Source organism: Podarcis liolepis (assembly GCF_965112155.1).
Source record: "Podarcis liolepis genome assembly, chromosome: 6".
In the NCBI taxonomy this organism is placed as follows: domain Eukaryota; kingdom Metazoa; phylum Chordata; class Lepidosauria; order Squamata; family Lacertidae; genus Podarcis; species Podarcis liolepis.
This window is the reverse complement of record NC_139559.1, coordinates 82,548,702-82,565,334: the sequence shown is the minus strand read 5'-3', so window position 1 is coordinate 82,565,334 and position 16,633 is coordinate 82,548,702. Positions and strand designations below refer to the sequence as shown.

Genomic DNA, 16,633 nt, shown 5'->3' with positions numbered 1-16,633 from the left:
AACAGGGAACACACTGCATCATGTGCTCCCATTTTTATTCCCTCTGCTGTTGTGGATGTCATCAGTAGTACTAAACATGCACCACAGTCAAAAACTAGGCTGTTGTTTCATCCCACAAAGTATGTCTAGTACAGTGGAACCTTGGGTTAAGAACTTAATTCGTTCTGGAGGTCCGTTCTTAACCTGAAGCTGTTCTTAACTTGAAGCACCACTTTAGCTAATGGGGCCTCCTGCTGCCGCCACACCGCCGGAGCATGATTTCTGTTCTCATCCTGAAGCAAAGTTCTTAACCTGAGGTACTATTTCTGGGTTAGTAGAGTCTGTAACCTGAAGCATCTGTAACCCGAGGTACCACTGTACAGTGGTGACATTTTGTTGTGTAAGAAAGTTTTGCATCCCTCCCTCTGCTCTCCCCATGTGCTAACCTAAATCAGTTCTGGGCAAATTTGGGGTGGGCACAGAGGACTCGTGGGTAAAGGAGAGGGAGTGGACATTCCATTGTGCAAGTAGAAATCCTTGAACTGCTGGAAGTACTTCATTAGATGCCCCACTAGACTTTTGTGTACTCTGTTCAGAACCATATTGTGCTATCTCCATATTATCTTACATTCTTTTGAACTGGGTGTAAAGTCCATCAGTTAAGGCCAAAGATACTATGATATATGCAAAGAATTACATTCCTCTGGTGAATGAAGAAGGAAGTGAAGCTTGTGCTTTGTCTGCAGTTGACTGCAGGTCAACAATGATAAATGAACTTATGATTATTCCTGGACTAGTGATGGGAGGGTTTCTTGTTTTTGCTATTATTTGCTATTTTTCTGTGTTTTTATATTGTAAACCACTGTGTGATCTTTGGATGAAGGTTGATATGGAAATGTACCTAATAAATAAAATCTTGGTACATTGGGACACGGGTGGTGCTGTGGGTTAAACCACAGAGCCTAGGACTTGCTGATCAAAAGGTCTGCAGTTTGAATCCCCACAACGGGGTGAGCTCCCATTGCTCGGTCCCTGCTCCTGCCAACCTAGCAGTTCGAAAGCACGTCAAAGTGCAAGTAGATAAATAGGTACCGCTCTGGCTGGAAGGTAAATGGCGTTTCCGTGCGCTGCTCTGGTTCGCCAGAAGCGGCTTAGTCATGCTGGCCACATGACTCCGGAAGCTGTACGCTGGCTCCCTCGGCCAGTAAAGCGAGATGAGCTCCGCAACCCCAGAGTCGGCCACGACTGGACCTAATGGTCAGGGGTCCCTTTACCTTTACATTGGCCACACATGTCAACGGGGATGTACGGATAAAGCCCGCATTGCCAGGTCCACTTACCTGTGCTATCATCTGTTTTCAAATGGACATACTGTGGGGTGATGCAAAGTCAATCTGCAATGAGCCTTTGTTTTCAGAATGCAACCAATTGTTCAAAAAGCACGTTTCAGTTTCAGAAAATGTGGAATGGATCTAGATTACAGTTGAGCAATTTAGAAAAAAAAACCACAAGTGCTTGGACTGACAATAAAATTATATATATATATATATATATATATATATATATATATATATGTGTGTGTGTGTGTGTGTGTGTGTGTGTGTGTGTGTGTGTGTGCAACCTCAGTCTCATGATCTGATGTTTTCACTTGTTTAGCTTCCAAGTGAAGCTAAATGGTGATCAGACTACACACCTAATTAAATGGTTACATATCTCTTAACTTAAAATGGACTGCTATTCTTTCTCTTCCCCTTTTTAAAGTTTTTCTTTTACTCTGTTTGTTGATCTGTGCAAACATCAGGTTTCTCAAAACATTTAAACAGAAAACTCTAGGCTTAAAATTTCTACCTTTACCTATTGTTAAAGAAATACATCTGGGTTTAGAAAATCTTCATTGTAACAACAGTAACATACTAAAGGACGTAAAAAAAAGTTAAGAAAGCAATTTCCCCAGCCATTTATGGTACCACAAATATCTGTCTGATCTTCTGCCTCCCTACCATGCTGTCATGTCTAGTTAGCAAACATTGCAGAAGGACTGTTTGTTTTCATGTTCTTAGGCCAAAACTAACGATAAACTTAATTTCAGCTGGCCAAAGTTTAGAGGAGGCTTTAACCATAAAGCCAGCTGGAATGAGGGGCTGGATATTTATGAAAAGTGAGGAGAGAGCAAAGAACAGAGTAAGAGGGCAGAAGACTCCAAAACTCCAAAGGGGAAAGAATGGGATATTTCAGCTTCTAAGACTTCAATCCAGTGCACCCATTCAGTTTAATGGATCTCAACCTTTGGGTAAACTTATTCAAGACTGGGTTGCTGCTAAGAGGTCTTTAAAAAAACCAAACAGAATGACTACTTTTTTCTCATTTGTTCTCATTGAGGTGTATTATACCTTTGCATCTCTCTTCCCCCAAAAGAATCATACAGAGATGGTAGGAATATTTTGGGGAAAGCAGATAATTCAATCTTCTCATTAGAAGAGTGATCCTGAGCCTTGCTTTTGTACACCAAATCTACTATTCTGAAAATATAGAACATCTCTAGATGGTGGCAGAATTGGGGGGGGGGGGTAAAAGCTATTATTTCATTTTATAATGTATATAAAACAGAACGATTATAACAGACAAAAATTGGAAGATGAAATACAAAACCATAAAATAGGCATGCAGAATGAGTAGTTGCCCATGGGTTAAAATAAAGTCCAGGTAAAGATTACCAGCATTTTCAGATCATCAGACATAGCTCCAGATTCACCAGGCTTGTGAATGACGAAGGCTTGTCTTGAAAATGATGCTTCCTTTTTAATAAATAAATAAATTTAAAATTAAATAAATAACTGGATATCTTCTACAGGCCTTTTGTGCATCCCTGTGTGTGCAGGGTTCCTTCATGCAGAATTGAAAGCACAAGGAGGCTCGTTTTGCTGCCTGAAACAAAATAATAATAATAATAATAATAATAATAATAATAATAATAATAATAATAATAATTTATTATTTATACCCCGCCCATCTGGCTGGGCCTCCCCAGCCACTCTGGGCGGCTTCCATAAAAACCAAAAATACAGTAAAATATCACACGTTAAAAACTTCCCTGAACAGGGCTGCCTTAAGATGTCTTCTGAATGTCAGGTAGTTGTTTATCACTTTGACATCTGCTGGAAGGGCGTTCCACAGGGCGGGCACCACTACCGAGAAGGCTCTCTGCCTGGTTCCCTGTAGCTTTGCTTCTCGCAATGAGGGAACCGCCAGAAGGCCCTCGGCGCTGGACCTCAGCGTCCGGGCAGAATGATGGGGGTGGAGACGCTCCTTCGGGTATACTGGACCGAGGCCGTTTAGGGCTTTAAAGGCAACATTTGACTCTAAGACTTAAATGTTAAGTTCGATGGCCAGGAAATAAGTCCTAATGAATTCTGTAGAATTCACTTATGAATAAGCACACTTAGCAATAGGTAGTTGCTGCAATCTTGTGCACACTTCCTTGAGATTATGCTTCACTGTCTTTTTCCAAGGAAGCCTACATCATTGATTTGTTTAGATTGCTTTAAGCAGTTGCTTTTAAAGGTGTTCGGGAACAATGTAAACGGTGGCTTTTAATTACAGATATGAGCCTAGGCAACAATTTTATTTTCAATTATCCCCAATTTAGTATTACATCTGAACCCCCAAAAAACTGTGGTTAATATTAAGTTTCCTGAAACAAGCCAGCTTCATAAACCATGGTTTGAAATCGGCTTGTTTTAGTAAACCATAGTTCTAACTAACCACAGTTTGTCTGTGTTCAAATGTAACACTACACTGCTGTCAGTGAAATGCAAACAAAAGCTGCTGATTTCATCCTCACATACATTCTGCATGGCTGCGTGTGCTTTACTGAGGCTTGCATAGTCTTATAGTTTATCATTGCACTGAAACCATTCTTTAATGTTACAGATGCTGTCAGAGGTGGAATTGCACCCAATTTTCCCCAAGACATTTAACTTCCATTATATTTCATCCATAAAAGCAGGCCCATCTGTGCTGCTACTAGCCTTCCTTTTCTATTGCAAAGGTCTCTACTTTGTTCTCCCACGTATTGAGACCACTCCCTGAATTTTGCAATCAATTGCCCATTCAAGTCATGTGTGCACACAATGCATATACTGGTGTAAAATGTACATAACATTCATATATTAGTGAAAATAGCATATAAAATACATTTTATTAGGGAAAACTGCTTTGCAAAAAAGAAAAAAAAGTATGTTAGGCAAAAATTCATGGGGGGGGGGGAGAATAAATCCACACTAACATTCTGATGAACTTTCTGAGGGCTTTTAAAAAGAAAAGTTGCAAACTGTGGAAAACTGAACTTTTGTGGGGAAATGATAAACTGGAAGACTGGCAGATTTACCCATTCCTACCTGCTGTCTTCTGCAATTTTCTGCTGCTCCTTTACTGTTTTAGTGTTATACTTTAAGATTTATTTTAGATTGTTACTTCATTTTAAATTGTAAATACATGTTTTTATCCTTGCAGCCAGCTGCCTTGAGTTGAAATGTTTCAAATAAATAAGTACCGTACATTTACGTGCAGCACCCAACACAGTGGTACCTCGGGTTACATACGCTTCAGGTTACAGACTCTGCTAACCCAGAAATAGTACCTCGGGTTAAGAACTTTGCTTCAGGATGAGAACAGAAATCGTGCTCCGGCGGCACAGCGGCAGCAGGAGGCCCCATTAGCTAAAGTGGTGCTTCAGGTTAAGAACAGTTTCAGGTTAAGAACGGACCTCTGGAACGAATTAAGTACTTAACCCGAGGTACCACTGTACCTTGTTGACCTTATGTAAACGATGCAGGTCCCCTCCCCCAATAATATTTTCAGAAGAACTGAACAAGATGTAATGAACCATGTTTGGCGTTAGTGTTGGTGGGGAACGAGGAATAGGTGTAAATGTTAGCAGCCCATATGGTAAAATTCTGGAACCTCTGTGAAATCTGGCATCCTTTAGGCAGTTTGTAGCCCAGTGCAACTCTGTTTGAGTTTTCTGGGAAATTCCCAATGAAAATAGCCACATATGTGAAGCGTGAAAGAGTGAAAGCAAACAGAGCAGGAAGGACAGAGGCAGTTGAGAAATTGGGGAAGTATTTTCTACTTCGTTTGCATAATTCTCTGCCAAAAGAAAAGGCTGATTGTGTGCATGTTGCAACAGGGTTAGAGGGGGAAGTGATTGGCGAAGTGAGAAGAAAAAGCTTAAGCAAGGTCATTCCTTGGCACATTCAGGAGAGGCTAAGTGGATGTAGCAGAGACTAAGAGGCAACCAGGCAGAATCCGTTTGCAAAGGGTGTCAACCCTTTGCAAGGCTCGGTAACGATGCCACATTTGCTGAGCTATACTGCTCTGCTTCTGCTGTGGATATGTTGCTCTGCGCAGAAGGGTAAGTAGTTGAATTTTAAACCGATGCAGAAAATAGATCTCAGTGTTTGAATGATGTGGTTGATACGCCTGTATTTTACTTCTCTAAGGCTGCAATCCTAAATACCGTATTTTTTGCTCTATAAGACGCACCAGACCACAAGACGCACCTAGTTTTCGGAGGAGGAAAACAAGAAAAAAAATATTCTGAATCTCAGAAGCCAGAAGAGCAAGAGGGATCGCTGCGCAGTGAAAGCAGCAATCCCTCTTGCTGTTCTGGCTTCTGGGATAGCTGCGCAGCCTGCATTTACTCCATAAGACGCACACACATTTCCCCTTACTTTTTAGGAGGGAAAAAGTGAGTCTTATAGAGCAAAAAACACGGTACTCCTAATTCATTGGGATTTGGCTACAAAAGTTGTACGAGTTCCAGATTCATTCCTTTCAGATTTCCATTGTGCAGTTAAAGATGTGAGTGGTTTGACTCCGCTGTAGTTTCAGGGATGCTTGAGAAGAGAGCTGCGCAGTGTGACCCTAAACACGTTTATTCAGAAGTATGTCCCGCTAAGTTCAATGGGTTTTTTCTCTCATGTGATTGTTCTTACCATCTTATCAAGGTAGGAGTTCTACTAGAAAGGGGAGCATTGTAACCCACCCTGCCTCCAGAGAATCAGAAATGAAGACTTGGACCATATTAAGAGGCATTTTTGTGTGCATGCATGGAGATGCTTGAGCATCAGCTGTAAACCAGTTAGGAGTAAGTTCCATTGAAGACTCTGGATTGCAGCTGCAACTTCTGAGTAGACTGCAAATACTACATTGTTAGTATATACAAAATGGTAGAACCACCCAGCTGAAAATACACCATATTAAGTAGAAACCAATTTTCCATCTCACTGAACTTTGAGAGTGTGTGTTGTTATGCACAACTGAAGTGTGAACAGAAAACAGAGGGGCTAAAAGCAGGTATACGGATCCAAGAAATTTTGCATAAACATAGAAGTGGAGAGGGTTTTGCATATTCATTTGCTTTGCAAAAAAGAAGAAGAAGAAGCGGTGCATTTGATGTCATTGCTGAGGTTTTGTCTGTATAGGTATGATGGCATAGGGCAGCGTTGTTGTTGTTTAGTCGTTTAGTCGTGTCCGACTCTTTGTGACCCCCTGGACCAGAGCATGCCAGGCACTCCTGTCTTCCACTGCCTCCCACAGTTTGGTCAAACTCATGTTAGTAACTTCGAGAACACTATCCAACCATCTTATCCTCTGTCGTCGCCTTCTCCTTGTGCCCTTCATCTTTCCCAACATCAGGGTCTTTCCAGGGAGTCTTCTCTTCTCAGGAGGTGGCCAAAGTACTGGAGTGTCAGCTTCAGGATCTGTCCTTTCAGTGAGCACTCAGGGCTGATTTCCTTAAGAATGGATAGGTTTGATCTTTTTGCAGTCCATGGGACTCTCAAGAGTCTCCTCCAGCACCATAATTCAAAAGCATCAATTCTTTGGTGATCAGTGTTCCTTTACCTTTAATGGTTGTATGAAAGAAGACGTTCTTCTAGGTGTTGCTTGTTATGGTTGGGGACTGCATTTGCTGAAAGGTGGAGAAGCAAATGGTACAACATATTGGAAATGTGGCTTAACACCAGCAGACTATAATGTATGTATGGTGGTCATGTCCTGGTATAGTCACCTTTTTCTGGATCCAGTTAAAGAGAGGCATTAATAGAGCAACAAAATGCGAAATTTGTGAAAGAATTGTGCTTTTCTGTTTTTTGGAAAACAAAATACAAGCTTAAAATTAGTACTCATATCTGTTCCATTACATTGCAAGAACAGTGTCTCTTTTATATTTGTAGTGCAGAATGTCACATGTAAACATTTTGCCCTGAAACCCTGGGAAGCCACTGTCAGTCAGTGTAGCCAGTGTTTCACAAACTTGGGTCCCTTGCTGTTGTTGGACTACAACTCCCATCATCCCTGACCACTGGTCCTGCTAGCTAAGGATGATGGGAGTTGTCGTCCAACAACAGCAGGGGACTTAAGCTTGTGAAACACCGATGTGAACAATACTGAGCTAGATTGAACTACGACAGCTTACTATTCCATATTGTGTCAGAGTATTTTTTTATAAAAAGTATGCAAGCAGAAAAATATTTAGCAAGTGTCAGGGGCTGCCTCAGGTCTCAGCTCACAAAAGACCAACGCCAAGCTCTTCTTATATACAAGAATGTTTATTGCAGTTCATTATTGATTCCACAACCGAGGCGCGCAGCCCCGCATCTCTAACGTCAGACATTTGAAGTCCCCTCTGAGTCGGTCCCTCCTCTACACCAACTTAAGAGGCTTGTGCTAGACCACCTCTTCCTGTCTTTCCTTTTCCGCAGGGTCTTTCTGCCCCCCTGGGTTCCTTCCCTCCTGCTCTCTGCTGAAGCGGATTCCTCAGATGCCTGTTCCCCCCTCCTTCGTGCTTTGGGGCTAGGCTCCTCCTCCGGGCTTTCTCCATTTCCGTGCGCCTCCACATTTGAACTTGGCGCGCGTTCGCTACCCCTGACCTTCCTTTTGACACTTACACTACTCCCTGTACTACTCTCCGCCTCTTCCGGCAGGACGTCCTGCCCCGATCTCCTTCCCCTGTCTCTTTCCTGCTCCGCTCCGTGTGTCACACTGGGAACTCCCCTCTCTTCCCTTCGTTCCTGCTGGGAAGCCGGCCCCGATCTCCCACTCCCGCTCGGGGTTTCCCTGCTGCTTCCCTGCTCCTGGCAGGTCCCCCCTGTGACCCCCCTTGTCCTGACTAGGGGCGCCCCTCCTGAGAATCCTCCGATTCACTTGAGAGACTCATGGAAGATCTCAAGTCATTGTCATCCTCTTCCTCACTGTCCTGGGATTCTTCCTCGTCGCTCTCCGTCTCCTCCCTCACCTGTGCCTCTGTCTCTGAACCCCTGACAGCAAGTATCTATTGCCGCTGTTATTTCTAAAAATTAGTTACAATCCACCTTCTTAGCAATGAATGCTTATTCTGTGCATTCTTTAATAGCCCATCTTCAAAATATTTCTGTGTCACCGTGTGCTTTGTATCAACTTGAGATGTTCAAACTAGTTATTTTAGGGCTTATTGGTAACTTTCTTAATGGGTACAAAATATTGATCAGATGCCATAGCTGCCATTATGCACTATGCAATGAACATGAATGTCCCAAAGCAGGGGATATGGTTAGGATGGGGGATAACCTTAGAAAAAATATTGTTTTGGCAAGCAAATTCCAGCTGGTCGCTAACATTTGGAAGTATTTATCATACAATGTGACCCCCCCCCCCACTATACTGTGGTTATTTTAGCATCTTACATAGGAAAAAACCCATAAACACTCTCCTCTACTCTGGGAAGGAAAATGGAACAACAATAAATTAAATAACTAACCATTTGCTACCTTTTCATAGTGCCCAGTATTAGCCAGCACACTGTGCCAGACAAATGTGGTTACTGTGGGCATAGAGGGCTACTTTTGCAAATATTATGTGGCTGTTGTGTAGTCAATGCTTGAAACCTTATGAGCCATCACTGGGTAGCCATTTTTGACAGCATTCCCATGGCAACTGTAATGTGTGAACCAGTCCTAATTTGTGCACTCTGCCTCCAACCTCTCTCTCTCTCTCTCTCTCTCTCTCTCTCTCTCTCTCTCACACACACACACACACACACACACACACACACACAACACCAGCTAGATTATTCAGATCTTGCCTTGTAAATACCCTTATATTGCCATGAACTGCAAACCTCGATTGGAAGTCGACGTTGGGCAAGAATGTAGTTAATCATTAGTTACGAGAGAGTCAGGCTATGCTCCTTTTTGTCAGTGCTCAAGTCCAATTTTTCATGCTGTGCTCCCAGGTATAACAGAACAAATAATATTGTAGACTTCCATTTATATCCGTTGCTCATCGGATATTCTTGTGGGTGGTAATGGGGAAATAAGTGAGTATTTCCTAGATAAGAATTCTTCGTCTGCAGTGTTGATCAGGATTCCTGTTTAGATTAAAATAACCAGGAACAGCAATCTTTTCCATGCTGTCAAATCACAAAGAGTTTTTGCTGATAACTGTTTTGAAAACCATTCTTCACCCAGAATGTTTTCTAACATGTTCTGAAATGTTTCCATTATATAAAGGCAAAGGAAGGCATGCATGTTTGGGGATCTTTTTGAAAAGCAAAATTCATACATTTAAAATCTGAAAAGAAGCTGAAAGCCCATGGCTGTTGTGCTTCTAATGCTATTAGCCAGCAGGGCTGCATGCTATGCAACAGCACTTAGCAGGAGCTAAGCTGAAATTCCTTAGGACACTTTTTCTGAGAGAAATTTCCAAGACCCCCCCCTTTCCCCCCAACTCCTGGCAGAAAAGACAGGCACCCCCACCACCGAATTTCCTCTGAATATTCTTCACCCTATTTTTGTTGCAACTTTCACACCTCCCCCCAACCCAAAGCTCTGGCATTGTAGAGAAGGCAAAAATAGTGGGTGGGCTGTCGACACCATTGCCTCTGCTCCTGTTTAATAATAATAATAATTTATTATTTATACCCTGCCCATCTGGCTGAGTCTCCCCAGCCACTCTGGGCGGTTCCCAATCAAATGTTAAAAACAGCACAACATTAAATACACAAATATTAAATATTAAAAACTTCCCTGAACAGGACTGCCTTCAGATGTCTTTTAAAGATAGGATAGCTGCTTATTTCCTTCACATCTGAAGAGAGGGTGTTCCACAGGGTGGGTGCCACTACTGAGAAGGCCCTCTGTCTGGTTCCCTGTAACCTCACTTCTCGCAATGAGGGAACCACCAGAAAGCTCTGGGCGCTGGATCTCAGTGGGGCTGAGCGATGGGGGTGGAGATGCTCCTTCAGGTATACAGGACCGAGGCCGTTTAGGGCTTTAAAGGTCAGCACCAACACTTTGAATTGTGCTCAGAAATGTACTGGGAGCCAATGCAGATATCTCAGGACCGGTGTTATGTGGCCCCAGCGGCCAGCCCCAGTCACCAATCTAGCTGCCGCATTCTGGATTAATTGCAGTTTCCGGGTCACCTTCAAAGGTAGCTCCACGTGGAGCACATTGCAGTAGTCCAAGCGGGAGATAACTAGAGCATGCACCACTCTGGCGAGACAGTCCGTGGGCAGATAGGGTCTTCGCCTGCGTACCAGGTGGAGCTGGTAGACAGCCGCCCTTGACACAGAATTAACCTGCGCCTCTGTGGTTTAAAGTGACCACAATGAGAAGCCTAAGATATAAAGGAAGGAAAACATTGTGCTACTGCTACCAGTGAGTCTCACTCCTATTAGAGCTGAGTCCTGTTGGAAAATGTCTTCTCCCTGTGAAGAAAGTTGCTGAAATGGCCCTTCCATCTTCTTCAGCCACAAATGAAGTGGAGAATTCCAAGAGACAATTTGCACAGGGCTCTAAATTATAATGTGAGCCTGTGAGGCCCAGTAAACTAGGTCTCTTTCTCTCTCTCTCTCTCTCTCTCTCTCTCTCTCTCTCTCTCTCTCTGTATGTCACTGTATAAAATTGTACACTGTATAAAATTCCTTCTCTCCCCTGCTATCACATCATTAAGTCTGTGGTGCAAGTATGGGAACACTTCTCATGTGTACATGCCCCGAAGCCCAGTCCCTTTGGCTCTTAAGAGCTGCTGTAGGCAAAGGAAGTGTTTGCCCTGAGGGGAGTGGGAGAGAGCTGTTGAACCAGCTGCCGTTGGTAAAAGGCCATTTCTAGCCCCCAAGGCTCCCTGAGCCTCCAGTGGCCGAACTGGATGCAGACGCACCCCCCACAAACTGCAAGTCCCTTCACGGGGAGTGTGACCCCATCCAAGATAGGCAACTGACCAACTTCTCAGACATAGGAACGACTCACCCACAGTGCCAGGATTCAAGCTCAGCTTGTTTTCCCACATCCATTTCAGCACTGCATCCCGGCAGTGGTCCAGGGACTATGCAGCCTCTCCTGATTCAGAGAAATAGAACTGAGTGTCATCTGCATACTGAGGGCATCTAACCCCCAAACTCCTAATGACTGCTCCCAATGGCTTCATGTAGATATTAAATAGCACTGGAGCGTAATAGTTCCATATAACACCAGTCCTGAAAGACCTACATTGGATCCCAGTATGGTTCCAAGCACAATTCAAAGTGTTGGTGCTGACCTTTAAAGCCCTAAACAGCCTCGGCCCAGTATACCTGAAGGAGCGTCTCCACCCCCACCGTTCCGCCCGGACCCTGAGGTCCAGTGCCGAGGGCCTTCTGGCGGTTCCTTCACTGCGAGATGTGAGGTCACAGGGAACCAGGCAGAGGGCCTTCTCAGTAGTGGCACCTGCCCTGTGGAATGCCCTCCCTTCAGCTATCAAGGAAACAAACAACTATCTGACTTTTAGAAGACATCTGAAGGCAGTCCTGTTTAGGGAAGTTTTTTATGTTTGATGTGTTATCGTGTTTTTAATAATCTGTTGGGAGCCATATAAGTAATAAATTAATAATAATAATGATGATGATGATGATGATAATTTTATCCCCTGCAGCACCCCATAAATTAGCCACCAGGGCCCAAAAGCCACTCTTCTACTGCTACACTCTAGACTTGGTGCATTGGAAGCACTGTCATACCGTGGCCCCAATTCCCATTCCCCAGAGTTGGTTCAAGAGGATGTCATGGTCTATGGTCTCAAACACCGATGACTGATCCAGAAGCTGGAGCAAGGTCACAATCCCCTTGTCCCACTCTCTGCAAAAAAGGTCATTCATCAGTTTGACCGAAACCGTGGCCAGGTCTGAACCCAGATTGGAATGGATCTAAATAATCTTTGTCCTCCAAGAATGCTTGGGGCTGCCCCACCACGGTCCTCTCCACCCCCAGCCCTAAAAGGGGCTTGTGGCAGTTGGTTGCCACACCCCCTGCCCCCACCTGCCTTGCCACACTCCCGGGTCCTGGGACTCCCCATGAGGGAGCTGTCCCTGAAGGAAGAACTGTAAGAGCCTCCTTCCACCTGCCTTGCTCTACCCTCTAGTCTCTGCTTCTCAATGTGTATTGTATTATTTTATGTACTGTGGCTTGCCATTGTTTTATTGATTATAGTTTAGATATTTCTTGTAACTGTTGAGTGGATTTCTGCTCAACTTTTATATGTTGATATTATTATTTTATACTATTCTAAAGATGGTTGAATGTTCCTTTTTTGATGTAGGTTGCCTATTTTAAAGTTGTTTTCTCACATTTTTGTATTGCATTAGATTGTTATAAGATGCACATTTTTTGTTTCTTCAGCTTGTAAACCGCCTTGAGTATTGTAAAATAGAAAGACGGTATACAAATTAAAAATGATGATGATGGGCCAACTGCGTTGCAGGGGGTTAGACTAGAAGACCCTGGGGTCCCTTCAAACTCTACAGTTCTATGGTTCTATGGACAGGGGACTAGGGGGCATGTGGTCGGACACATTTCCTTGACTATATCAGCTGATTGCTGCCAGGGAACTGCCATCAGAGGCAAGAGGAGAGGTAAGACGCTCCAATGATGCAGGGGAGGGAACTAGCAAGGAGAGAGAGAGAGCTTCCGCTGGGGAAGGAAATCCAGGGGACACCAGGGAGAAAGGGGAGGCTGAGAGTACTGTGGAGAGGAGGCTCCGAGACTCTTCCAGTGAAATCAGCAGAGAGAGCACAGGACCTCCGCTTGGCACGCCCACACTGCACAGAAGGCTTCCGCGCAGAGAATCTAGGAGGAGACTTGGCGTCAAAGAATTTCTATGTTGGAGGAAGTTTAGGAGACGCCCACTCATGGATTGTGCCAGTGACTAAGACAGTCGCGTTGTAAGGGCTGTCAAACCAGGGAAAGGTTTAGCTATACAACCAGCTTGGAGCAGTTTGCAGTTTACGCACAAGCAACCCCAATTCCCATTACAATTGCATAAGGTGAAACTGCAAAACATCCTCGATAACAGCAATGCATACTGTATTGGCCCAAACAGAAGACGCACTTCAGGGTGGTAGTGCTGGGAGGCGGGTGCACCCAGTTCTGAATATAAGCCACACTTGAACTTTTCACAGTCGGAATTTGGAAACAAAAAGTGTGGCTTATATTCGGGCCAGTATGATATTTCAGCCGGAGCTTCAGTAAGTGCAGAGTCAAGATCACTCCAAAGTTGAATGACTTAATCTTCAAAGTGTAGAGCCAGTTGGTCACAGTGGGTCTTTGGGGGATCCACCGGTTTCTCCCCTACGCAACACATTCCTTCACATGATGCATATGAGCTTTCAGAGGGATATCACTGGCTGCTGTTGGATACAATGCATTCGTGCAAACAGCCCCATAGAAAAGATTCCCATCTGCCTTGCACTTTATACGCTATTGATTGCCTGCAGAATGGAATTTGGGCATTCTCAGATCGTGCCCGGAGGTGTAGCAGTGTTAGTCTCTTGCAGCAAAATCAGCAGAGAGTCTTCTGGTGACTGGATAGCTCAGTTGGTTAGAGCGTGGTGCTGGTCACACCAAGGTTGCAGGTTCGGTCCCCATATGGGACAGTTGCATATTCTGGCATTGCAGAGGGTTGGACTAGATGATCCTCAGGGTCCCTTCCATCTCTACTATTCTATGACTATCTTAAAGTATAGCATTTATAATGCCATGTACCTTTGCAGACTGAAGTCATCAAATTCATGAAGTGTCATTGAGTTGCATGGTTTGTTGGGGAGAGGTGGACCTGTAAATAGTGAGGTTGGAAGCAAAATGGTGATGATTATGCTATTGGCCAGGACAATTTGCAAAAAAAATAATTACTCACATGATTTCTCAAATCATGAAAAAGTTGGAGACTTTTTTTTTACAGAGAAATATCCGCATATCAAACAAAAGAAACAAATCTTGAAAAATAAAGAAAACAAGTTTGAATGGGTCTTTCATAGTCTTTAATCATACAGTGCATCCTTTGGATAGTATGACTGCACCCTCTAGTGGGAGCAATAGTACTATATAAAATCCAACCTCACACTTGAAAAAGAGAGAGCTGAATCTTTTTTCAATAATAGTCTGAGGCTATGCTCCAGTGACTACAAATGTAGTATTAAGTCAGATGAATCAGTTTCATTCCTAAACCACTGAGCTCACGTAGCCTTGTGTAGGATCACGCCGTTCAGTTAATTGATTGGCAGAGTTGAATTGCCTTGCACTAGTCTGGTTTTGTATGGGATGTTAGGGGAGGAAGAGTACCTCTGGTAGGGGGCCATCGTGCCTGTTCTGGGGTAGTTTGACCATAGTTGGTCTCCACCCTGCACTCAGCTCTCGCCTGTGGCTCCTAGAATAAGACAAGCTCTAATGGATTGAGTGGATGAGGTCAACAGTGGGTCCAATGGTCATGAAGGTGATTTCTGCACGTGCTGTAGAAAGAGGTGAGGGGCAATGAAGTTTGTCTAGGACAGGGGTTCTCAACCTGTGGGTCCCCAGATGTTGGACTACAACTCCCATCATCCCTAGCTAGCAAGGCCAGAGCTCAGGGATGGGAGTTGTAGTCCAACAACATCTGGGGACCCACAAGTTGAGAACCACTGGTCTAGGAGAAGGAAGTCTCTGATCCTAAACCTCCATTGCCTTGTGGGATAGCTTCAGGAGAGGGAAAGGCTAAGCAGTAAACACTACACAAATCCAGAGTAGAGTCCCTAATTTGGATGAATGGCACCTTGTACACCTCCTTATGGCAACTCCTGCAGCCAAGTTGGTGCTAAAAGTATTGCTCTGTTTTCCTTTGGACCACATCAGCATGGCTAGTCTCAGCAGCCCAGGCTTGCGCACCAGAGGTCACTTCAGTGCTGCTAAGGTAGCAGTCTGACTTCACCCCCCAGAAGCAGACTCCATTGTCTCTCGAGACAGAAGGATGCCAACAACCGTCCGGTTGTACATGGGCCACTCCCTTTAAAATGACACCAGTATCACTTCATGAGCACAAACCTCCTCCTTCCCCCTGTCATCATTAACCAAATGTTAATTCACTAATGTATTAATTCCATAAAGTTCACTATTCATCAATAATAATAATAATAATAAATTTTATTTATATCCCGCCCTCCCCAGCCGAAGCCGGGCTCAGGGTGGCTAACAACAATAAAACAGTACGAAAGTACAGCATAAACAACATTCTAAAATCATTCATTATAAAATTAATTAATTCAAGCCACTGGCAACCATTGGGCCAGAGCTCCACGAGAATTGCCGAGGGAGGGAGTCAGGCTGTGCCCTGGCCAAAGGCCTGGTGGAACAGCTGTGTCTTGCAGGCCCTGCGGAAAAATGTCAAGTCCTGCAGGGCCCTGGTCTCTTGTGACAGAGTGTTCCACCAGATCGGAGGCACAGCCAAAAAAGCCCTGGCTCTAGTTGAGGCCAGCCTAACTTCTCTGTGGCCTGGGACCTTCAAGATGTTTTTATTTGAAGACCGTAAGTTTCTCTGTGGGGCATACCAGGAGAGGCGGTCCCGTAGGTACGAGGGTCCTAGGCCGTATAGGGCTTTAAAGGTTAAAACCAGCACCTTAAACCTGATCCTGTACTCCACCGGGAGCCAGTGCAGCTGGTATAGCACCGGGTGAATGTGATCTCGCAGCGAAGACCTCGTAAGGAGTCTCGCTGCAGCATTCTGCACCCGCTGGAGTTTCTGGGTCAGTCTCAAGGGCAGCCCCACGTAGAGCGAGTTACAATAATCCAGTCTGGGGGTGACCGTCGCGTGGATCACAGTGGCTAGGTCAGGGCGAGAGAGGTAAGGAGTCATTAAAGAGAATGTATTGAACTTGAAACTTGAATCCAAACAAACAAAATGTACTTGTCAGTGTTATCTCAGTTCTTGATTACTTTTATATAGAGTTTAGAGGGAAAGTTTCAGGCTTCTAAAAGTAATTCCTCTAACCTGAATTTAAAGCTTTTAATCATTCTTCTATTACTATTTCTCCTCCTTTCTGTGCCACATTTCCACAAAATTGTGCCCCAAATGGCTTACAACATATCAGATGAACAATAACCATTCAAAACAGATAAAGACAAACAATTAGAAATAATACTAACATCAATAATAAAAAAGATCAATCTGTACAACATTGTGTAAAACAATGCAAAGGATTGCTTCAATGAAACAATATTGCATAAAACAATACAAGTTAACTAACCTAATTTAATGGCTTAAATTTGATGAAGAAACATCCACATCTCTTGACGTCACAGCCATTAACAGCAGCTCTTCAGTTGAACACCAC

General features: G+C 44.0%; 1 protein-coding gene across 6 annotated transcripts in view; it reads left to right on the top strand.

The window, feature by feature from the left end:
- Positions 1-5,044: 5,044 nt before the first annotated feature.
- The window catches only part of CFH (complement factor H), a 46,505-nt gene continuing 34,916 nt past the window's right edge, over positions 5,045-16,633 (top strand). For 3 of the 6 annotated variants that reach the window (XM_083506734.1, XM_083506732.1, XM_083506733.1), the window contains exon 1: positions 5,116-5,392. In XM_083506734.1, coding sequence (XP_083362860.1) covers positions 5,329-5,392 — 64 coding nt within the window. In that variant the 5' untranslated portion in view covers positions 5,116-5,328. Of the gene's footprint in view, positions 5,393-16,633 lie in introns of all 6 variants that reach the window. The other 3 variants (XM_083506729.1, XM_083506730.1, XM_083506731.1) reach the window with 3 other exon arrangements.